The sequence below is a fragment of the Rhinopithecus bieti genome, unplaced genomic scaffold, assembly GCF_001698545.2.
Source record: "Rhinopithecus bieti isolate Rb0 unplaced genomic scaffold, ASM169854v2 scaffold_425, whole genome shotgun sequence".
Taxonomy (NCBI): domain Eukaryota; kingdom Metazoa; phylum Chordata; class Mammalia; order Primates; family Cercopithecidae; genus Rhinopithecus; species Rhinopithecus bieti.
Window position 1 is genome coordinate 3,559,389 of NW_016803361.1, and position 24,128 is coordinate 3,583,516.

Below are 24,128 nucleotides of genomic sequence, written 5' to 3' on the forward strand. Positions count from 1 at the left end.
GTGGCTCATGCCTATAATCCCAGCACTTTGGGAGGCTGAGGCAGGAGGATTGCTTGAGCTCAGGAGTTTGAGACCAGCCTAGGCAACATAATGAGACTCTCATCTCTACAGAAAAAAGTAACAATTAGCCAGGCTCACATTTGAAACCAAGAGTTGAAGCTGCAGTGAGTTATGATCATGCCACTGCACTTCAGCCTGTCTCAAAAAAACACAACAAAACAAGACAAAACAAAACAAAACAACTGATAGTGATCAGAGAATCTATCCGAAAATTCCTGAAGAGTAGTGATCATTTCTTGTTTTCATTTCTGTAGCTTCCATTGCATCTAGGTCAACACCTGATCCATGGCAAGTAATTACTCATTGAGTGAAAGCTCCAAATATGCCAACTCAGGAAGACTCTGCAAAAGATCACAGAACCTAGGAAAACCTGAAAGCAAACGGAAGCCAGTGCTTCAAGAAGAAAAAGTTATATCCGCCTTGCCACTGACCATGTGGTTACCCTCTAAACTCGCCACTACCAAGTGTAAGAGTTAAACTTGGCATTTAAGTCTAGTGGACTACGTCTTCCACAAACAATGTGGTCTTCAACAAGTTTCTCTTCTTGCATGTAAAATGTAACATCAAGGAGGGAATGGGGATTCAGATTAAATACAGGATTAATTTCAGTTAATTCCTGAAGTCTTTTCAGAGCCTTGGCCAGCACTTTGGGAACCTTCACCAAGAGGCCCCATCTCCACTTCCTTCTCTGCTATTCTCACATGCCTCACCTGCTGTGCCCACCAGTGTTACGTACACCACCTCCAAGCAGTCTCCACAGAAGAGCCCAGAATCCCTGCTTTCCTACCCACCTCCCAGCTCTCCAAGGAGATCTTCCTTTCATCATCCAAGCAGCCAACCAAAGTGCTGATGCTAATCCGTGAGGATCAGATGCAGTGATTCTTACACTTTTGTGTGACAAAAAAGATCCTCTGAGCATTAAGATGAAAATGCACCTCTCTGAATCTACCCACAGAGGAAGTCTTAGAAGGAGAAGGGATTCAATAATCTTCTAACAAACACCCCTAGAAGATTCTGATGCAGATGACCCAAAGATCACTCTTTCAGATGAAGTGGTCTAGGTTTTGATCCTAGACCACAGGTTCTTCACCTGGCAGTTTATGAATTCCCAAGGGATCTGAGGACCAAATCCAGGTCCTTAGTTAAGTCCGTGAACTTAAAAAGGAAAAAATACAGGCATACCTCAGAGATATTGTAGATTCTGTTCCAGACCACCGCAATCAAACTAATGGTGCAATAAAGTGAGTTATACAAATTTTTCGTTTTCCAATGCATATGAAAGTTATGTTTACACTATATTATAGTCTACTGAGTGTGCAACAGGATTGTACATCCCTTAATTTTAAAATACTTCATTGCTAAAAAAAAATGCTAATGATCATCTGAGACTTCAGCAAGTCATAGTCTTTTTGCTGGTAGAGGCTTTTGCGTTAACATTGATGGGTCTTTTGACTGATCAGGGTGGTGGTTGCTGAAGGCTGGCATGGCTGTGGTGATTTCTTAAAAGAAGACAACAATCAAGTTTGCCATATCAATTGACTCTTCCTTTCACAAAAGGTTTCTCTGTAGCATGTAATGCTGATTGATAGCATTTTGCCTACAGTAACTACCTTCAAAATTGGAGTCCATTCTCCCAAATCCTGCCACTGCTTTGCCAGCTAAGTTTATGGAATATTCTAAATCCTTTGTTGTCATTTCAACAATGTTCACAGCATCTTCACCAGGAACAGGTTTCATTGTAAGAAACCACTTTCTTTTCTTTTTTTCTTTTTTTCTTTTTTTTTTTTTTAGATGGAGTCTCGCTCTGTCACCCAGGCTGGAGTACAGTGGTGTGATCTCGGCTCACTGCAACCTCCACCTTCCTGGGTTCATGCCATTCTCCTGTCTCAGCCTCCCAAGTAGCTGGGACTACAGGTGCCCGACACTCAGCTAATTTTTTTGTATTTTTAGTAGAGACAGGGTTTCACCGTGTTAGCCAGTATGGTCTTGATCTCCTGACCTCGTGATCCACCCGCCTCGGCCTCCCAAAGTGCTGGGATTACACGCGTGAGCCACCGCGCCTGGCCAAGAAACCACTTTCTTTGCCCATCTATAAGAACCAACGAGTCATCCATTCAAGCTCTATCCTCAGACTGCAGCAGGTTAGTCATAGCTCCACTTCTAATTCCAGTTCTCTTGCTATTTCCACCACATCTACAGTTATTTCCCTCACCAAAGTCTTGAACCTCTCAACGTAATCCATGAGGCTTGGAATCAGCCTCTCCCAAACTTCTGTTAATGTTGATATTTTGACCTCCTCTCATGAATCACAAATGTTTTTAACGGCATCTAGAATGGTGAATCCTTTCCAGAAGGTTTTCAATTGACTTTGCTCTGATCCATCAGAGGAATCACAATATATTGGCAGCTATAGACTTAGACAATGAATTTCTTAAATAAGATTTGAAAATGGAAATTAATCCTTGATCCATGGGCCACAGAATGGATATTGTGTTAGCAGGCATGAAAATAACATTAATCTCCTTGTGCCTCTCTGTAAGAGCTCTAGGTGAACAGGTCACTGTTGATGAGCAGTAATATTTTGAATTTTTTTTCTTTCTTTTTTTTTTTCTGAGCAGCAGATCTCAACTGAGGCTGAGGTGGGCAGATTGCCTGAGGTCGGGAGTTCAAGACCAGCCTGACGAACATGGAGAAATCCCGTCTCTACTGAAAATACAAAATTAGCCGGGCGTGGTGGCACATGCCTGTAATCCTAGCTACTCGGGAGGCTGAGGCAGGAGAATTGCTTGAACCTGGGAGGTGGAGGTTGCGGTGAGCCAAGATTGTGCCATTGCGCTCCAACCTGGATGACAAGAGCGAAACTCCATCTCAAAAAAAAAAAAAAAAATTCAGTAAACCATGCTATGAACAGATGTGCTGTCATCCAGGCTTTGTTGTTCCATTTACAGAGCACAGGCAGAGTAGATTTAGCATAATTCTTAAGTGTCCTAGGATTTTTGGAATGGCAAATGATCATTGGCTTCAACTTAAAGTCACCAGCTAAATTAGCCCCTAATAAGACAATCAGCCTGTCTTTTGAAGCTTTGAAGGCAAGCATTGACTTCTGCTCTCTCATGATCAAAGTCCTCAATGGTCTGTTCTTCCAAGAGAAGGCTGTTTTATCTACATTGAAAATCTGCTGCGTGAACACGGGAGGCGTAGGCTACAGTGGGCTGAGATCGTGCCATTGCACTCCAGCCTGGGCGACAGGGTGAGACTCCATGTCAAAAAAAAAGAAGAAAAAAAAGAAAAGAAAGAAAATCTGCTATTTAATGTAGCCACATTCATCAATTATCTTAGCTTAGTCTTCTGAATAACTTAGTGCAGGTTTGCATAAGCATTTGCTGCTTCACCTCGCACTTTTACATTACAGAGATGGCGTCTTTCCTTAAACCTCATGATCCAACCTCTACTAGCATCCAACTTTTCTTCTGCAGCTTCCTCACCTCTCTCCACCTTCATAGAATTAAAGAGTTAGGGCCTTGCTCTGAATTTGGCTCTGGCTTAAGGGAATGTTGTGGCTGGCTTGATCTTCTATCCAGACCATTCAAAATTTCTCCATATCAGCAATAAGGCTGTTTTGTCTTCTTGTCATTTGTACATTCACTGAAGTAGCACTTTAATTTCCTTCAACAACTTTCCCTTTGCATTCACAGTTTGGCTAAATGGTGCAAGAGGCCTAACTTTTAGCCTGTCTCAGTTTTGGACATGCCTTCCTGACTAAGCTTAGTCAAATTTCTAGCTTTTATTTATTTATTTATTTATTTATTTGAGACGGAGTCTCGCTCTGTCGCCCAGGCTGGAGTGCAGTGGCCTGATCTCAGCTCACTGCAAGTTCCGCCTCCCGGGTTTACGCCATTCTCCTGCCTCAGCCTCCGGAGCAGCTGGGACTACAGGCGCCCGCCACCTTGCCCGGCTAGTTTTTTGTATTTTTAGTAGAGACAGGGTTTCACCGTNTCAACAACTTTCCCTTTGCATTCACAGTTTGGCTAAATGGTGCAAGAGGCCTAACTTTTAGCCTGTCTCAGTTTTGGACATGCCTTCCTGACTAAGCTTAGTCAAATTTCTAGCTTTTATTTATTTATTTATTTATTTATTTGAGACGGAGTCTCGCTCTGTCGCCCAGGCTGGAGTGCAGTGGCCTGATCTCAGCTCACTGCAAGTTCCGCCTCCCGGGTTTACGCCATTCTCCTGCCTCAGCCTCCGGAGCAGCTGGGACTACAGGCGCCCGCCACCTTGCCCGGCTAGTTTTTTGTATTTTAGTAGAGACAGGGTTTCACCGTGTTAGCCAGGATGGTCTCGATCTCCTGACCTCGTGATCCACCCATCTCGGCCTCCCAAAGTGCTGGGATTACAGGCTTGAGCCACCGCGCCCGGCCTCTAGCTTTTTATTTAAAGAGAGACATGCGACTCTTCCTTTCACTTGAATACTTACGGGCAATTGTAGAGTTATTAATTGGCCCAATTTAAATAGTGTTGTGCCTCAGGGAATAGGGAGGTTTGAGGAGGGGAGGGCAGAATGGCCTGTCAGTGGATCAGACAGAACACATACAACATTTATCGATTAAGCTCACTGTTTTAGGTGGGCACAGTTCATAGTACCCCAAAACAATTACAATAGTATTATCAAAGATCACTGATTACAGATCACCATAACAGATAGAATAATAATCCAAAAATTTGAAATATTGCAAATATTACCAAAATGTGACCCAGACCTGAAGTGAGCACACACTTTTGGAAAAATGCCACCAATAGACTTGCTCAATGAAGGGTTGCCACAAACCTTCAATTTGTTAAAAACGCATTATCTGTGAGGCACAATGAAACAAAGTGTAATAAAATGAGGTTACCTGTATATCCTTTTATTTTATTGGCTGTAACTAGAAGTTAATATTTTTCTTTCTCTCTTTCTTTCTTTCTCTTTCTTTCTCTTCCTTCCTTTCTTTCTCTTTCTTTCTTTCTTTCTTTTCTTTCTTTCTTTCTTTCTTTCTTTCTTTCTTTCTTTCTTTTCTTTCTTTCTTTCTGTCTCTCCTTCCTTCCTTCCTTCCCTCTTTCCTTCCTTCCTTCCCTCTTTCCTTCCTTCCTTCCTTCCTTCCTTCCTTCCTTCCTTCTCTCTCTTTCTTTCTTTTTTGACACAGGGGCTCACTCTGTCACCCAGGCTAGAGTGCAGTAATCATGGCTCACTGTAGCATTGACCTCCTGGGCTCTAGTGATACTTTCACCTCAACCTCCTGAATACCTGGGACCACAGGTACATGCCACCATGCCCAGCTAATTTTTTTATTTTATTATTTGTACGTATGGGATCTCACTAGGTTCCCCAGGCTGAATTTGAACTCCAGGGCTCAAAGGATCCTCCCACCTCGGCCTCCCCAAATGCTGGGACTATAGACAAGAGCCACTGCATCCTGCCTAGCATTTATTCTGAATGTCTTTTGATATAGGCAACAGACCCAGTAGTATTAGTAGTACCTGTGACTCTGCCACAAGTAGAAATCATTGATATTGTTAGAGCACATTACTGCTATGGCAGATACCTTGAAATTCTATTTACACTCATCACCGCTTTGAAATTATGGTTGTTGTTTAGATAGATCTGTCACTAGATTTTGTTATTTAATCAAATAATAAAGAATTATGCATATTACCCTATCATTATTTTTTAAAATATATTTTTATAATTGTATTTAAATGTCATTGGTTTCTTTTGTGATCTCTGTATTTTATTTTATACATTTAAAAATATTATTCTGGGGTGGTGTCAATAGGCTTCACCAGAGTGACAATGGGGTCCTTGGCATGCACACAAAAAGTTTAAAGAGTCCTGCTCTAGGCAGAGCTAGTTATGCCAGAAAACAATTTCTGGCAACCCTGCTCTCTGTTTTCTCTCTCTTGCTCCTCCCCAGAACCCAACCTTTCAGCCAGCTGGTGGACTGCACCAGAATTACAGAGTAATCAGGGATAAAGAAGGAGCCACTCTGGGCATGGACTGTGTCCTCAAAGTGATTTTGACAAGCGTTAGGAGAGGCTGGGTTCTCCTGCAGTTTCCCTGGGCCTGGACAACTTGTCCCTTTGTTTTCCCAAGTAAACTGAGCCACCCTTCCTAGTTCAGAATCCACAGTTTAATATAAATATTGACTTGAGGGGTTAAGAAAACCACTTTACAGATGAGCAGAAACTTCCTGGAACCATTCACAAAATATTCATCAGAAATAGAAACCCAGAGAGGTGGAGAACTAGGACTGCCCACTCTTGTGCCAGCACCATCATCTCTACTTGATTTCATATTTACAGGCTGGCACAAGAATAAATAGGGTGGCCATATCATTTTGGAAAGAGAGGCTAAAAGAGTAATGCCAGCCGGGTGCGGTGGCTCACGCCTGTAATCCCAGCACTTTGGGAGGCCGAGATGGACGGATCACGAGGTCAGGAGATCGAGACCATCCTGGCTAACATGGTGAAACCCCGTCTCAACTAAAAATAAAAAAAAATAAAAAAATAAAAAAATTTGCCAGGCATAGTGGCGGGCGCCTGTAGTCCCAGCTATGCGCGAGGCTGAGACAGGAGAATGGCGTGAACCCAGGAGGCGGAGCTGGCAGTGAGCCGAGATCGCGCCACTGCACTCCAGCCTAGGTGACAGAGCAAGACTTCATCTCAAAAAAAAAAAAAAAAAAAAAAAAAAAAAGCAATGCCAAACAAGCCGGCCAAATGCCTGTCTTGGCTTAATGGGTATTTGGGCAATGCCCACCAATTACAAGTCCCTCCGCTTTATAGACTCCTAAAGTAGCTGCTGAAAGCACTATCCAGTTTACAAATGAAAAAGAAGGCTGAACACAAGCATCGTGATGGTTGGGCTGGCAGCTCCTGCTAAGAGTTTATCTTTGCATCCACAGCCGGAAAGGAATCGGCATTCCTAGGCTTGTGACTTAAAGAAAATTAATGACTGAGCCAGACACATCCTGAGGACCCCTTACCCTTGCAGTCCTAACACTCAGGGCGAGATTTCTAGGTTGGGGGAATGCCCCATCTTCTGGCTTTGGCCAAGCCTGGGCTTTCTTAGAAGGTTGCGGGGCCAATCAGCAGCCATAAATCTTAGAGAACCTTCACCGTTTTACAAGGGAGTTCGCGGGGGCTGCCCTTCTCCCTCACGCGGTCTATTTACAACGCCGAAATCTCCGTGTTAATGGACCTAGGATAATGGTGTTTACTTTACCGCGATAAAGCGCTGGGCTTCCTGGGGGAGCGGCTGTAAAATGTCCTGGAGGTAGGGATGGAAGGGGCGCCGTAAAAATGGGCGCTGGAAGGGCGGGGGCACCAGGTTCTCCTTCAGGCCGGCGCCCCAGCCCTCCACCCTCTAGGCCAGGCTGAGCAGCCCAGGCCTCGCGAGCGAGTACAGTTCCCACATAAATCACCAGCGCCAGAGTCTCGGGAAAAGGCGCATTTTTCATTGCTGGCTGCAGGGCAACTCCAGACCGCGAACGAGAAACAGAAGTTGTCTTTAGATAAACCGTTCACCGGAGCGCGCGTTGTGGCAGCACGGTCCGCAAAGCACAGGGCAACCCGGGTCTGGAGCTGCGCCCCCGCCAGCCGATCACCTCCCAGAGGCCTCTTAAGAAACCCAGATCCTCCCAAGGGCTGGTCCCACGTCCTTCTGCCAGAGAGGAGATAGCGAGCCAAGCGGGAAGGAAAAGGCGAACTTCAGGGTCTGGAGAGACTGGAGAAGTGGTGCTTACGAAGGCAAAACCTTCTCAAAAACCCGAAAGCCTAACTCCACGTTTACCAGCAGTGTAATTTCGAGCAAGTGACTACCCCTCTGAGCTTCAGGAACCTTCAGTTGTAAAACAAAAAGTACTACCTTCTTATTCTGTGTTCATAATTAACGTGAAATCAAATGCGAGTTGTATAACTGGACCTAGGAGGTTCCCTGAAGCCCCTGGAATTGTTGGCAAAGGGTCACGCGTATCTGGGGAGAGGATCCCAAGCAAGTGCTCAAACCACAAAACAGTGAGAAACACCGCCCTATGTCTGTAGACAGACTATGTGGCTAGAATCCTGGCACTTACTAGCTGTGAGATCACTTACTAGCTGTGAGATCTTGCTCAAGTTACCGAAGCCTTCTGTTTTCTCTTCTGTAAAAAGGGATAATCGTTCCTACGATTATGTGGAGACTAAAAGCGCTAGGCACGGTGTCTGGCACGTAGTAAACGCTAGCTAAATGATTAGCTACATTCACGCATCAGCCCCTGGCCCTGTAGCAAAGACACTTGTCTCCAAAGCCAGGAATTCCAGGCCTAGTCTTTTCAAACTGAAGGCTGCCGAGATCCGTGAAACCCTATGTTGGTCCTGGGCGCCAGTGGGCAACTCGCCCATTGCCAGATGGCGGCCTTTCCACTGCGTTGGATGGGTGCGCGGGTCGCGTTTTGTTCCCGGGCAAGCTGGGGTGAGCGTGTGCGCACCTTGCGCCGGGTGCTGCAGGGCCTCTCCAGCTCCCGGAGGTGCGCACTCGCTGGGCGGCCGCCCTTTGAAGGCAGCTCTAACCCTGCCGGCCGCCAGGCGCCCGGGGCTTGGCCCTAATCCGGATTTGGAGGCCGAAGCAGTAAGCCGGCCGCCACCGACTGCGAAGAAATCAAAGCGGCAGCCATCCTGGTAGCTCCTGGTCTTGTTTACTTGTTGACACGCGCTCACCCAAGCAAGACGACCTCGAGTTTGATATCCGCCTAGAGAGAAGAGGGGTAGGGGTCCGGGAGCAGTCAGCCTCCACCGCTCTGGAGGCCAAGGTTTCCAATTGCGGCAGACAAGTTTCCTTCCCTTCTAAGGTCAGAGGTCGAGCCTGGGAGAGGCCCGCTCCCCTTTCCCTCCAGGCCCACCCGGCGCGATGTCCTGGAGCCCCGTTTCCAGCCGCGCCTTCTTCTCCCCTCCTAGCTCGCTATCCATTAGTATAATCCTCTGTCCAAACACTGCGGCCGGGACGGCCAGACATTTGGTGTAAACAGACCCGGGGGAACAATTCTAACGATATAAATAAAATAACCATTAATAGTGCAAATTGTTCGATGAACTGGAGGCCGAGCACCGGGGACTCCAGCCTCGCTGGGGTTTGTGTACACAGTGTGGACGCCACGCATCCGTCAGGTGAATCTGAGGTTCTTGTCCCGGCCGAAATCTAAACCAGGCGCAGGTGAGGTCCCCTTAAGCGCGTCAACGGGGACCCGGCTCCTAACACTCACAGGCCGTGACACGCACGCGGCTCAGGACAGACGCACATAGCGAGGTCGCCGGGCGGCCGCAGCTCACATTAACGTAACCGCGGGGACCCGCCCCAAACAGAGTAACCGGGGTGAGCCCGGCTCTTCAAAAACTCTCCCTCTCTCCCCGTGGCCAGCCGCGGCCTCAAAGAGCGCCACCTGGTCACATCGGCAGCCTCCGTGCGAGCAGGCACACAAAGCTCACACCCCAAACGGAAAAAAATCAGCCTCCACTTGTCCCGGGCTTCGTAATAATAAACTAACATTTATTGGGCGTTTCTTGTGCCAGGCACCACGCTAAGTGCTTCACAGAGTTAATTTCCTTGAATCCTCAGGCGACCTAAGAGGTAGATACTTCTAGTATTCCCAGTTCCACAAATCAGAAAAGCAAAAACCTCTGAGAGTTTACAGAATTTGTCTGGAGACCCATGGAGACAGAATCTGAATCCACAACTCTGCTCCAGCAAGCGCACGGTGCCTCCCGGAGATGCAGCCACTTGCGCAGATTCCCGGGTGCCTGGCTGCCAAGGTCTGAAGCCTAGCTCCAGCGCATTCCCGGCCTCGCCGGGCTGCAAGGGGCGGGGGGTTGCTTTCCAGTGGGAAGTTCCTACTTCTCCCGAGAGCGTCGGCAGAGTGGTCTGAGAGGTCGGGACAGAGGCAGGAGGGGAGCCTCCTCGGAAAGCCCTGTGACCTATTCCCAGGGACCCAATAGTGGGCTCCCAGCGGGCCCTGCTCTGGCGTTGGGGTTGCAGATGCCGCCCAGGAGAAGGCGAGCGAGGCCTCCTGGACAATAGGTCAACCCTGCGGGGTCGCAGGGGAGGCGGGGCACTTGGAAAAACGCCTCCCTGTGGCCGGATGGCCGTGGAGTCGTGATTCCCGGAGTCTGACTGGGGCAGGACGTTGTCTCCAGCCCACTCAGGCGTGGAGCAGAGGCGTCCTGCACCCACTTCTTACTTGCTTCGTGACCTTGGACAAATAATTTTATTTCTGGGGCCTCAATGTCCAAGGCTCTTACATGGGGCGGGAGGGGCGGTGATCCTTGTCTCCTAGGGATATAGCGATCGGAAGAGACCTTTGTGTGGAACGCTTTGTTTACCGGTGGAAAGTTTATTATCATGATTAGTGTTAACTTGACAGTAGGCACCTCGGAAGGCGGGGACGAGGGCTGGCAGCCCCATACTGAATAGAAAGCGGAGGACGGAGGTGGGGAGAAAGGAAACTGCTCTAGGGGCGGAGGTGGGGTACACGTAGGAGAGAAGGGGAGGGGCTAGAGGAAGCTCCGCCCCACCGTCCGGCCGTGTTTATTTTCAAGGCAGCTTCCAGTCAATCCTGTCACCGGGGCACATTCTTTTCGGGGGCTGTGAACCACCGTCAGGGCTCCGCAGGAAGATTTGAGGAGGGGGAGGGCCGTTGAGTAGGGAGCAGGAATTCGCAGAGTAGAGAGAACTGCGCCTGGGCAGGCAGTCCCTCCGCGGCTCAGGGGAAGCAGAAGGGGGAAGAGAGGAAGCTGAGTGTTCAAGGCAAGGAATTTTAACAACCTTGGGCAATTTACCTCACCCTTCTGAGCCTCAGTCCCCTCCTCTGAAATGGTTATATTAATAGGGCCAAAGACAAGAGCTGCTGCAAGAAGCAGAAGCAGTAACAATGGCGGACACTTAGCAAGAGTTTACAGCAGCCTGGCGATGTTCTGCGCTCTTCATACCCAATGAGACAGCGAACTCTCCCAGCACAGTAGAAGTCTCTTGACCATGGTCTGCCAGTTTATGTGGGAGCTGGGTGGGGAGGGGAGCCTCTTTACCTCTGAGCCCATTGGTGCTTGTAGAAAAGCCATGAACAGTAGCTGGTACTGTCCATATGGTCATTGGTGATGGGATTGCTAATGTTATTGTTGTCAGCTGTATTATTTCTATTGTTACAGCCGCTCACTACCAACCTTAAAAGGTAGTCACCATTAACACCTTTATGGAAAGGAAACAGGCTCAGAGAGGGTAAGTGACTTGCCTAAAATCACACAGCAGGTGTGGGGCCAAGCGGAGAGATAAGAAACCAGACAAATCCAATGGCCAGATGCTCTCACCCACCGCAGAGGGAAAAGGAGAGAGGGCACAGTTTAGTGCAGGGCAAGGCCTGGGTGAGAGAGGGACACCTACCGCCAGGGCAGGTCCCCAGCAGCTGATTTATTTGCATTCCAGCAGGGACGCTAATTGGTCAGATCTTTATCTCAACACGATAACAATGACATGGGACCTCAGGGATTTGTTTACAGCAGCTAAAAATGATGCATTTGTGGGAATGGGAAGCTGGGTTGGAGTGCGGGTTTTGTTTCCGGCTGCTTTAGCTTCAGAGGGTGGGGAGTGTCTATTGGGGGAGTGGGGAGGCTGAGAGGAGGCTGCTGGTCATTCTGAGAATATTTCCTAAAATTAATGATTAAGAGAATTAGTCTCCTTGTTTGAAGATCCCAAAAAACACAAAATTTGATGGACAATTAAATAATGCTTCTGTAAGTGGGAAAAGAGAGCACCTGGGAACCCCACTCTCCGCAGATTTCTGCTCAGCCCCAGCCGCCCCCGCAAGAACCGTTTCTCCTGCATAGGTGCGGAATTCTCTGTAAGTGCTTTTCTTAATCCTAAAGGCAGGCTTATAAAGTCCACACCGTTATTATCTTCTTTTGTAAGTGAGAAAACTGCCATTTAATGAGGTTGAAGGACTGGCTCAAAGTCACAAGACTATAAAAACAGCAGGACTCCACACCTAGATCTGGTGGACTACAGGGCCAGTGCTCCAGCCCAAGACAGGCATGAGGTATGATTATGGCTTAGAGAAAGCAACATCTCCCTGGGTCCCATTCCAAACCCAACCTCCTCACATATGGAGTCTCCTTGCAGAGGAGCGTGTCACCGGGGCAACCCTTGCACATGAATGCTCAGGAGATCTGTCTACAGCCACTCACATGCATGCTTACTGACTTACCAGTTGTGGGAGGTATAAGATATTCACATCTGCCTGTGTACATGTTCCCTCATGTGGGGGCACAATACATACATATATATACACACGGGCCACCCTTCTACTATACTAATGTGGAGGGCATGACACATGGAGTTTTTAAAAGTCTAAATTTCAGAATATTTCAATGTAGTTTTATTACTTTCAACAACACACACAGTCATTACAACTCTGGCAATAAAATCTATTCCCTCTTCTCTGACTACAGCTTAGACAGGCGCTTATGGAACCACTTTGGACAAGACTAATTGTAATGATCCCATAAATTGCCTTATAGAAATAGTGCATCTGATAGTCATGGAACTTAATTTTCATCTTGGATCATATAAACATTTCTCTCCAAATCTCATGTCACTACCAGTAATTCCCATTATTGTTGAGGGGAAAAAAAGGAGGGAAAGAATTTAGAATGAGTGTTGGCCAGCCCTGTGTTAATGACCACATGATCTGAAACAGTAGAGCCCTAATGTGGAGTCTACATTTATGGGCAGTCCTGAGTGCCTTCTTCCCCATGCCCATCCACATGTGCACTCACTAATGTATTCACACAGGAAAGCACTTTCCTCTTCATTCAAGGAGAAAGACAAGTCTGTAGAAATATCTATATCATGTCTCTATCCACCTACTGGAAACCTGTATTTCTCAGGAGATGAAACTGCCACCAGTCTCAAAACTATGGTTGCAGCTGGAAGGTAAAGGGTAGAGGGTGGCTGGCTGGCTGCCTGCCACGCATCTGGGGAGCCCAGCTCCCAGGAGAGAATGCATGAGACTTAGTCTCCTCTCAGGAGGCCAGTGACTCAGTGACCCCCACTGGCTCCAGTTAGGGAAAAGGTAGGAAATTATTGGTGGACCCAGAGCAGCTAGAGTGCTCAGTCCTTGGCTGTTGTGAGAAGCCAGGGACCCCACTCTTTTCTCTTAGATTTGGCCCCTGCATTTTAAGGCAATCTCTGAAACACCTTCCAGTTGGGGTGATCTCAAGACAATACAACCCCCAGTCTAAAGTGGGGCTGTTGGGAAAGAAAGGAAGGTCAGTTTGCTCTCACTTGTGTGTGGTGCAGTGGGAGCGGGTGTTCCTGGTCTGGAAGCCCCCATCTGCTCTCAGCGATGCCTGGGGCCCAGGTCTCATGGTCACCTCCAGCTCTGCTCTGGTTCTCTTCAGACTGCCACAATAGAAGGAAACGGAGGCTCCCCAGGATCTGCCTGGAGTGGGGATTTCCATGAGCAGGGCAGCCAAGCCTGCCACCTGGAGCCCCACAGACCAGCTAGGGCCCACTGCTGAGGCTACCAGGGAGTGGGGGCTTGGGAGGTGGGAGAGGTCTTACCAGTTGGAGCAGGGCACAGGGTAGCTTCCCTTTCACAAACCAAGGGGTGCATGGGCATTCTCCTGAGCAGCCCTGAGGGTCAGAAGCAGACGGGTGGGATGGGGGAAGGAATGTGGGGCTCAGGAGTGAGGTCTTGCTCAGTTAGTCTCACCCCACCTTGGCGAAGTCCTCCTGTGCTGCCCTGATTCCCTTCACATCAAACATCTGCAGGGCCACCATCAAAAAGCCTGAGAGCATCAGAGTGGAGGGGTAAGAAGGTAGGGAAAAGGAGGGAATTAAACAAGATAAGGGGAAGAGTGAGGAAACAGGTAGGAGGGAAACAGGTGGGGAGGAGTGGAAACAGTGAGAAAGGAAACTGAGGAGATGGGGGAGGAGGTGAGGAAGAAAGGAAGTGGGGGAAGGGCATAAAGGAAAAGGGGTGGGAGAGTAAAATGGGTTCCCTCAAAGAGCAAGGGGCTACGAGGGGAAAAAGACTAGCAGTGAGGGAGAGGAGGACTGCAGGCGGAAGAGCGCCCGCGTTTTAGGATCCCCGACTCAGAGGCTCTGCCCTGCCTCTGGATGTGGCGAACCTCAAGAGGTAAGAAGGTCCTTGCCTCTGGTTGACAGGAGCGCGGAGAGGTGGAGGGGAGTTCGAGAACCTAGAGGCAGGTTCAAGGACAAAGGCGCACCTTGTGCAGGCCGACCAAGTCACTCTAGCCCTCTTCGCTAGGGCCCTGGGCCGTTGGCAGGCGGATGGAGAAAGATGCCCCAGGAAAAAGCCCAGCACTGCTAGGCCCTACGTGCACTGGCTTGGAGACGCGGCGCCAGTGACGGGCAGGGCACAGTGAGGCCCGGAGCCCTTACAGTCGTTGCAACCTGGAGCTACCGAACCGGGGACCTCCGACCTGACACGCCTGCGAGGCTGCGAGGTCCAGAGGTTGGACCTGGTTCCTAGGGCGCGCCACTCCTTCTGACCCCTGTGGCATGTGTCCTGGCGCGCCGCACCAGCCCCGTGCCTCTGCCCTCTCTACTGTTCCCTGTCTGATTCTGAGCAAGGCCAGCAGCCCACTGTCCCACCCGACCGCCAAATCTCCTCAGGGTCAGGCGAGCCGAGCCGGAACTGCGCCGGGGCAGTGGTGATGGCTGGGCGTCCCTGCAGCTTCAGGACCAAGGGCAATCGGGGGGCTACGCCCGCAGACCTGGCAGTCCGCTGACGCAGCGAAGGTCTAGCCGAACCTTGGGGATCGTTCTCCCAGTGCCGACCGAAGACCCGGACCTCCGGTCTGGACGCGGAGAAGGCCCGATAAGACGTTACTTAAACATGTTACTTAAACAAGACTGCAGTAAACGTTTCTTTCCAAGTGAGAAAAGTCTTTTTCGTTCTCAGACGGTTTGAAGGTATTTGTGCCAACGTGACTCCCAGGGAGATTTAGAGGAAGCTTTCTATGTCCTAGGAAGCTGAGATCCCACGGAGCCGGTTTACTGTTGAGAGCAGACAGTTTCGAGTAGATAGCGCTGGAAGAAACACGAAGAATCTCTCTTGCTTCTTGGAACGCGATAACCACATTTCTCTCTCTATTCCCCCACTACTAAAAATCAGAATCCGCACGAAGCAGGCAGTCGCTCTGGTTCAAATGAATTAATTTGACGAAGACTGCAGCTGCTCTTCTGAAGTCAGATTACAATTTTAAAAGTTTATACACATTGAAATTTCGCTACGGAAAGTTAAACGCACGCTAGCAACAACAACAAAAAAGGAATGCATTCAGAATTCCAATTTAATCCTCAAGTTAAAACTGCTCACTGCACGCCCAAGTAGCGCACACAAACAGTACAAATAAATGTCTGTATACAGGAGTCCTTTATTTAGGTGTTTTTTGTTTGAAAAAGTATTGAACTGATTTTCATTCAACAAAGATACAGTCTTTTCGACATGTTTTATTAACAGAACTGGTTTTGCTAAAGAAAGTGTAATTTACATTTTTATCTTTAAAATTTTTGGAGGGGCAGATCCACAAAGATAGCTGTGAAGCCCTCTCCCTGAGAAATCGAAAGTCACATTCTCAGCAAGGACCTGCAATTTACAAAGAACTATACAAATTACTGTATTTGGACTAATTTTCTCCCAGGAAAGAGAAACAGTGGTTAATTTAGAAAACTCAATTCCAAATAAAATCTAGGAAAATTTGGCATTCCTACAAACACATGCAAAACAAACTAAATGCTTAAAACAGCATTTCAAAATCTCTTTTTATGAAATTCCTTCAACAAGAAAAAACCTCCCAAGAAATTAGACCAGTTTAATGCCTTCTAGTACTCACCAACCCAGTTGACATTTCTTTGAAAGCACAAAATGTATTCACCCATCTCGTAATTAAAATGCTGTTGCTTCTGAATTGCTTTTAAAAAAAATTGGGTAGCTTTCTAACATTCCTTAACAAAAAACTAAAGCAAAGCACACTTGCGCATACGCACACACACATCCCACCACCACCACCACCACTACCGCCAACAAATTAACAAAAACCCATTTAGTGGGTCTCTCTCGATCTCGTAAGTTGACATTGAAAATGAAACTTCTAGAAGAGCAATAAAAAAAAAAAAAAAGATTACCCTGAAATGTTTTGGCTGAGTTCATCACAGGATGATTTTTCATGCTTTAATAGAAAAAATCACTTCTGATTGTAGTGTTACATTGTTACATTTTGATTAGAAAGCCACAATAACTTTCAACTTGTTTGTGGCCTTGGTTATATAATTAAATGACCATTTGAATAGCTGAGAGATAACGGGATAAGCAGTGGCATTTACAACTAAAATTATCTATTATCTGCCTATATTTATATGTACATTAAGCAATGTTTGTGTAGACAATAACAGTTATGAGAACACTTTACAGTTTTCAAAAAATTGTCATATTTTTCATTTGATAATGCATTTATTGTAATGGCTAGCATGTGGTTCCTTAAAAAAGAAAAAGGTACAGACGTTTATGTCTCTATACAGCACTTCCCCTTCAAGGACTTTACCACCGTTTACTGATGATCTTTAATCATAGGGTGGGGTAGAGAGCTTGTATAAATGTATGAGGTGATGAAAGCGTAGGAAGGCACTCGATTAAAACAAAATCAAACGCTTCCATGGATGCAGCCATCCTTACTTTATCTGACAGTAATTAGCTAAAGTGTCTGGAACGAAAACATATTATTAGTAGAGCACAGCTCGAGGATTTCAAAGATCTCCTTTTCAGACAAGAGAATGCAAATGCCCCAGAAGGCGATCGTAACTGGATAGGCGTTGGAACCAGATCCCACTCTCTGATAAGAGACTCCTGCGGAGCGACTGCTGCTGTACAACTACCGCTCTGGAGTTCTTCTCCTTTCAGGCCCGAGGCTGTCGCGGGTACAGGGTGCGCGCGCGGGAAAAGGAGGCCACCTAGATGAAACTGGCCCGGCAGGGATCCCTGCGCGGAAGCACAGCCACCGGGGAACCAGACCAAGGGAGTCTGAACAATACTGAGGAGGTAGCTGGAGGCAACCCAAACCCCTGCTCTGGGCATAAAACTCAGATCAATCTCAGGGATGCGGTAGCAGATAGAGGTTTTCCGCAGGCTGGAACAGCACTGCGCTGGGCTGGGGATGGGGAAAGGAAGCGGCGATAAGGCCTAGGCGCCACCCGCTAGGCTCCTTCGCCTGGGAGTCCTCACAGGCCCTGGTGGCATACTGAGGAGCAACCTGCCCAGGGTCCTCAAAAGACAACCGCTTAGGCCTGGCGCAAGGTACCTGGCCCGGGGGCGGCTGGGGCGGCGGGATTTGCGGTAAAGGAGCACCCGCAGGCCTGCTGGTAGGGAGGAAACAGCTCCCTGCGTGAGCTGACAGAGGCGCCCTGGTGGGCTCCGGCGGCAGCAGCGCGTCTGTGGGCGTGTATCCGCGATCAGGCGCTGGAGGGGCGCTTTGTCCTGGTCGCAGTTTTAAGACCTGGATTGTTGGAGCTAGATTTATGTAAGGCCTAGGAGCGAAGCGAGGCTGAGACGCAAGGGAGTGTAACAAGGAGAAATGCAGACTTCGGTTGGAAACTGGGGAGAGAGATTGTTTCGATAGCCTTTCTCCTTTTCTTTTTCCAGAATCATGAAATCACCAGAGGAGAAGAAAACTGCGGACTAGAAGAGAGCAGAAACATTTCCCCTGAGACAGTTTTGCCCCGGAGGTGGGTTGGGGAAGTGAGGCTGGAGCTCAGCTTCCTGCTTGTATGCTCGGCGGCCACCGTTATGCACACACACTCAAGGTCCTCCACCCGGCAGTGCCGTGCACCCCTCCGCCCCCCACCTCGGGATCTTTGCACCCGAGCGCTCGGGATCCACAGCAAAACCAGGCACATTCCTCCCTCTGCAGACTCACCGCCTGGTTTGTAGACACCGGTCTGCGCCTGGGGCGTCAATAGTTTCAGGATTTAAAACAGAAAGACACCGGGCGCCCCTGTGGCTGAGGAATGGCGGTTCCGGCGCAAGACCCTGCCCACAGAGGGTCTCTCCCCACTGCCTGCGGGCAGCCGCCACCTAAGTACTCCTGGGCGCACGTGGCCCGCGTGGCATCCCAGCTCCCCCGGCGGACCCAGGGGCTGCCTCTCCACAACATTTCCGCTCCCTTCTGCAGAGCCCCGCCTCTCCCCCCTCCCGACAGGCTGTTCTTTCTCCCTTCAACCTTGAGCACCCACTCCTGTCGCCGTTGCGGGACGCGCGTAGCAGCCCTCCACCCTCGTACCCATTCCCAGCCGGTGTCTTATGCTGCTCGGAGGCAATGTCCACCGTCCCTGCACCTTTCACCCGCCCCTTCCAGGTGAGATGGGTCTCTTCCAGCTCCGCCATCCTGACTGCCAAAAAATTGCTTGGAGTGGCTGAGGCCGGATGAGGAGAGCCACGGTTGAGCTGGAACCGTTCCCTAATTTTTAAGGCCAGCGCTGCACACGGTTTTTTCTACGGCCCTCAAAGCAGCGCCCGCTGCTCCTCACTGGGCTAGGCCTGGTAGAGAGCAAATGCCTGTTGTGGAAGAAGATGGTCCCTACCAGCGCGGAGTTTCCAGAATCTGTGGGGGACGCATACACTCCCCCAGAAAACAACCAGGGCCTCATGAAGGTACAGAAGGCGTGTAGGCAGAGAAAAAGTAAAAGCCTGTCGGAGAGGCAAGGCCTACATTCAGGCTCCTGATTTCAATAGGCGGAAAAGAAGGCCGCCAAGGCTGGGTCACCTCCCTTGTGAGGACAGATCCTGCTCTCAAAACCGTAAGAAGCCACCCAGTGTGTGCCACACTCCAGCCACGCACCACCAATGCAGTCAACAAATACTGCTTGACCTCCCATACAGAAAAGCAGTAGTTGACAGGTACTGAGCGCGTAACATGCGTGAGGCCCTGCACTAAGATTCTGGCGTGTTTTGCTTCATTCAACCCTAGCAACAACCAAAAAAGGTATTACTGCCTTCGTTTATAGACGAGGAAACAAACTTAGAAATGCCCAAGATCACACACTGACAAGGCCAAGCAAGAGCTGTCGAATACCAAAGTTTAGTCATAACTCTATCTTCCTTTCACATACTGCTCTGTGCACCTGCTGCCAGGGATACAAGGGCAAAAGCAACCCCAGGACCCTGCCCTCATGGAGCTTACAGTCTAACTGGGGCGACCAGGCAGGCAACTACAGCTATAGAATTAAGTGGGAAGTGATAAGTGACACGCGTGTCTTGCTAACACAAGCTGCAAGTTCAGAGGCTGAAAGAGGGGACTTCCGGCTAGACGATCTAGGAGCTCTTCCTCGGAGAACATTTTCCACTCGTGGAGGCTAAGGGTCAGAAACATGTTTCAAGCGGAGAGAAAGCTTGAGAAACGGCAACAAGTTGAAAACGGACATGTCGCCCACCCATAGACAGATAAAACACTCCGTGTCTCCTCGTGGATCCAGCGCCCGGTATTTACCCGCCAGGAAGTTTTCCTGCCCCGCGCAGCAGCTGAAAAAAGCACACCCCTGGGGCATCCTTCCCTGGCGTTGTTCGTGGACAGCAAGCCTCCCAGAACTGGCCTAGGTCGGGAAGGTGCAGCCACGCGGGAATCAATGGTTCAGGAACCGGATCAGTGCAGCCTCGCCCGCAGCGTCTCGGACTTCAGGACTCTATACTAGTCCTTGTCTATTTCTGGTAGAGCCGCAACATCCCACTCGGCGAGAGCAGGGGGCGTGGCCCACATGAGCCGGAACCTATGGGGAGGGAGGCTGGGGCGCCGGCCCCGCCCCCCGACGTGACGCAAGTCTCCCGGACAGAGGCTTCGGAGCCCCGGCCCCAGTCCCTGCAGTGGCTGTAACAAAACCCAGACCCCCAGGTCCCGGCCAATGGAGGCGATTTAGACTGGAGTAGGACCGCGTCTGTCAAAAGCCCGACTCTGCAGCAGCGGCGGAGTCCAGGAGGAGAGCTGGAGCCGCCGCGCTGCCTCCCCGCCCCCGCCGGGATTTATTATTTGGACTAGACAATTAAGTGGCCCTGATGATGTTACCAAGCCCGGTCACCTCCACCCCTTTCTCAGTCAAAGACATTTTGAATCTGGAGCAGCAGCAGCAGCACTTCCATGGTGCGCACTTGCAGGCGGACTTGGAGCACCACTTCCACTCTGCGCCCTGCATGCTGGCCGCAGCTGAGGGGACGCAATTTTCTGACGGAGGGGAGGAGGACGAGGAAGAAGAGGGCGATAAATTGTCCTATTTGAACTCACTAGCCGCAGCCGACGGCCACGGGGATTCAGGGTTGTGTCCCCAGGGCTATGTCCACACGGTCCTGCGAGACTCGTGCAGCGGCCCCAAGGAACACGAAGAGGAGCCCGAGGTCGTGAGGGACCGGAGCCAAAGTGAGTAGAGGGGGAAAGAAAACGCACCCGCACACCTGGAGCAATGGCAGAGCACACACAAACAGCCCACAAACCTTGCCAGAGCGGCTGCCCACCCCTTTACCCTTTGGCTGGGGCCATGCCTCCGCCCTGGTCGCGAACAGCGCCACAAAGCGCAGGTACCTGCGAGGGAGATGGGGCGGAGAGACAAGGACGAGGTGACCCTGACAACTACTCCTCCCCAAAGGGGGAAATGAGGGAAGGGAAGGTGGTTACTACTGCCCTGATGCTGAGAGGCGACGTGGGCTCAGAGCCTGGGTCCTCATAACTGGCAGTATTTTTGCTCTTCCCTTCCTCCACCCCACCAAAAGGTTCTTCTCCCAAAAGGGCAGGAGCCTGGACCTTTTCGTTTTCCCTCTAGGGTGAGATGAGTTCTCTTAGCCCAGGGCAGCCACCCCTTCTTTTCAGAAAAGACAGCCCAAGCAGCCTGTGTCTCTCTTATCCGCAGGGGGCAGGAACTTTGGTGGAGGCCAGTTGGGTGGTTTCCTCCCTTCTCTGCTTGGAACTCAGCGTCCTTGAACCCGTGGCACCCGGTAGAGAGAGAGGAGATGATCGGAAAGTGCATGGGAACACTGTCTATTCCGCGCAACCATAGCTCTCACATCCCTAAGGCGCCGGCCTTTTTTGAAAATCCGTAACGTTTTGCTTTGTGTCCCAGGCTGCGGGCCGAATAGAAAACGCGCCGAACTTGAGTCCGAGATCTTGGCTGCTCACATCGGACGGGAAGTAAATTGATAGGGAGATGGGATAATCAAATAAAGTCCCCAAGGAAGTGTATTTAAGAGGACAGAATCTCAGTCTTTCCCCAAGAGGCGGTTTGATGTTGCAGAGGCCAAGGCCTATGCTCTCATAGTTTCCAGAGCCTAAAATCGGCATGAAACTGTCTATAACTAGTCAATCAAACTTCATTTTCAGAGGGCACAGGGACATTGTCATCACATTTTCATGTAGTCTTTTATAAGCCACACACACACGTCCCTGGGCCATGCACAAGCGTTACACTCGGAACAGATTTTCGCTCAACCCATGCCCACCGGCCCACTCATACCAACCCGCCTCACACCTTCAGTTATCCTTGGTGGAGTAGAAGGCAAACGAGTTTGCAAATACTGTAGTTATTATGTAGCTGCAAACCTTCATCCTGAAAATAGTCATTAGCACGTCGAGCCGCACATTTAATACAGAGTAATCTCTTCTCTCGCAGATGCTCAAGATCCAAATAAACACGCACTAACTACCCCTCTCCAGGAAACGCGCCTCCGCCTGCTAAGGGCGTTCTTTCGGTACTGAGGCTGTCGCAGGGTCCCACAGCGCCAGGAGCCACAAACGTTCCCCAAAGTCCAGCCATTTACTACCGCACGCTCTGCTCAGCCACCAAAAGGGGTCACGGTGCTCCAGGACAGGAGCCGCGGTGCGGCTGGGAACAGCTAAGGACGCTGTTGTTTGCTTCTTCCGCAGAAAGCTGCCAGCTGAAGAAGTCTCTAGAGGCGGCGGGAGACTGCAAGGCAGCGGAGGAGAGCGAGAGGCCAAAACCACGCAGCCGCCGGAAGCCCCGGGTCCTTTTCTCGCAAGCCCAGGTCTTCGAGCTGGAACGCAGGTTCAAGCAGCAGCGGTACCTGTCGGCACCCGAGCGCGAGCACCTCGCCAGCAGCCTGAAGCTCACGTCCACGCAGGTGAAAATCTGGTTCCAGAATCGCAGGTACAAGTGCAAGAGACAGCGGCAGGACAAGTCTCTGGAGCTGGGCGCACACGCGCCCCCGCCGCCGCCCCGCCGCGTGGCGGTCCCAGTGCTGGTGCGGGACGGCAAGCCGTGCGTCACGCCCAGCGCGCAGGCCTACGGCGCGCCCTACAGCGTGGGTGCCAGCGCCTACTCCTACAACAGCTTCCCCGCCTATGGCTATGGGAACTCGGCCGCGCCGCCGCCGCAGCGCTGCTGCCGCCGCGGCGCCGGCCCTACAGCGGCAGCTTATGGCTGTGCGTACCCGGCGGGCGGCGGCGGCGGCGGCGGCGGCGGCGGGACCTCCGCGGCGACCACTGCCATGCAGCCCGCCTGCAGCGCGGCCGGAGGCGGTCCCTTTGTGAACGTGAGCAACCTAGGAGGCTTCGGCAGCGGCGGCGGCGCACAGCCGTTGCACCAGGGTGCTGCAGCCGGGGCCGCGTGCGCTCAGGGCACCTTGCAGGGCATCCGGGCCTGGTAGGGACGGGGCGGGTCACGCGGCAGGCACCCAGCGAAGCCTGGCGCCGCGGGACTGAAGCTCGAGAAGGGCCTGACCTAAAGGTCAGGTCCCCTCGTTAAAAAATATATATATACGTCTCGCTCCTCAGGGCTTCGGATCGCAGCTCACTCGAGGCCTGGGGAAGGGGGCTCAGGGGCAAGGAGGATGACTGGGTCCGGTCGCCAGGACTGTCTCTGAGGCAGAAACGCCGGCTGGGCGCTGGAGGCGACGATGGCCCCGACCCTGGCAGCGAGGGGAGTGCAGGAGGCTAGGACCCTGGCCGCGCTTGGTTCTTCCAAAGTGAGAAGGGCTTCTCTCCCTCTGCCTTTCCGCGGCCTCCGCGAAGCATTGGCGGGGAGCCCAAGGACATAACAAATTAAAAGCATGAAGGAGAGAAAAATGGGAGTCGGGGCTTGAGAAATTCCAGGCCCTACCGATTCTCTGCCCCCTTTGCGGGCCTGGAGCGCCATAGCACAGTCGATTTCGTTTCCCAGTTGTGTCCCCTCCGCAGCAGATACCTCGGTCCAGATCTCCGGATTGTCGGGGGACGCAGGATTCTTCGAGGAAGACCAGCCGAATGAGATCAAAAGTTGGGGGTGGGGGGAGGCTGAACAAACTCGAGACCTGGTGGCCCACCGGAGGTGTTACCGGGTTTCCTTTCTGTTTCGTATTCTGTATTCAGCATATGTTATCTATCTATCTATATAACTTTAACCACACGCCGTGTACACACCCGCTGCCACACACTACAGGAGTCAATAAACAAGGTGCAATATTTTCAGATCGTTGGCCGGCTACAGAATTTGTTTAGCCCCCAAGAGTGGAGAGGAATCCTTTAAATAGGGCCGGAAGGGGAGGAAAAGGTGCGAGGGGGAAAGCCATCCTCTGTGGGCGATTGCAGGCCTGGTCTCCCATGAGCCAGGCCCCAAGCTGTAAGTCTGGTCTCTTCGTGGCTTTGTTCATTAATTTCTGTTTACTCTTGCGGGCTGGACAGGTCGAAGGCTCAGGGCCATTTGAAGTCCCTGGCTTTGCAGTTCCCTCTAAGTTTTACCCAGATGCTTGGACTAGCTGTACAGACCTGCGTTCGGTCAAGTCTTGTAATCTGCCCCACCTCGAGGGTTGTCAGGGAAAAGGAAGCCTCGTCCCCAGGCCCAGCTGTTGGCGGCGCGAAAGCAGCCTCTTCCCCGGCTGCAGCCAGGGCTACCAACGCGCCTGGGGGTGCTGCGCTGCGCCCCGCCGCGGCCGAGCTCTCCCCCTTGGCCGCCCTCCCTTCTCCCCCGGCGGCCCCGGCTTTATGCGGCTCCTTGTCACTTGCGGAGAATGCCTGTGCGAGGC

At 50.8% G+C, this 24,128-nt stretch overlaps 1 protein-coding gene across 1 annotated transcript; it reads left to right on the forward strand.

Moving 5' to 3' along the window:
* The first annotated feature begins 19,985 nt into the window (after positions 1-19,985).
* On the forward strand, positions 19,986-23,574 carry NKX2-3 (NK2 homeobox 3). The gene is made up of 2 exons (XM_017880644.1): positions 19,986-20,538; positions 22,036-23,574. Exons 1-2 carry the CDS (start codon positions 20,181-20,183, stop codon positions 22,773-22,775), a joined length of 1,098 nt encoding a protein of 365 aa, XP_017736133.1. The 5' UTR covers positions 19,986-20,180; the 3' UTR covers positions 22,776-23,574.
* Positions 23,575-24,128: the final 554 nt, after the last annotated feature.

Bases quoted from the DNA above. Each gene is read 5' to 3' on its own strand.
- NKX2-3 (XM_017880644.1), top strand. From the start codon at position 20,181: ATGATGTTACCAAGCCCGGTCACCTCCACCCCTTTCTCAGTCAAAGAC. The intron at 20,539-22,035 runs GTGAGTAGAGGG...CTTCTTCCGCAG, and splicing joins CGTGAGGGACCGGAGCCAAA to AAAGCTGCCAGCTGAAGAAG.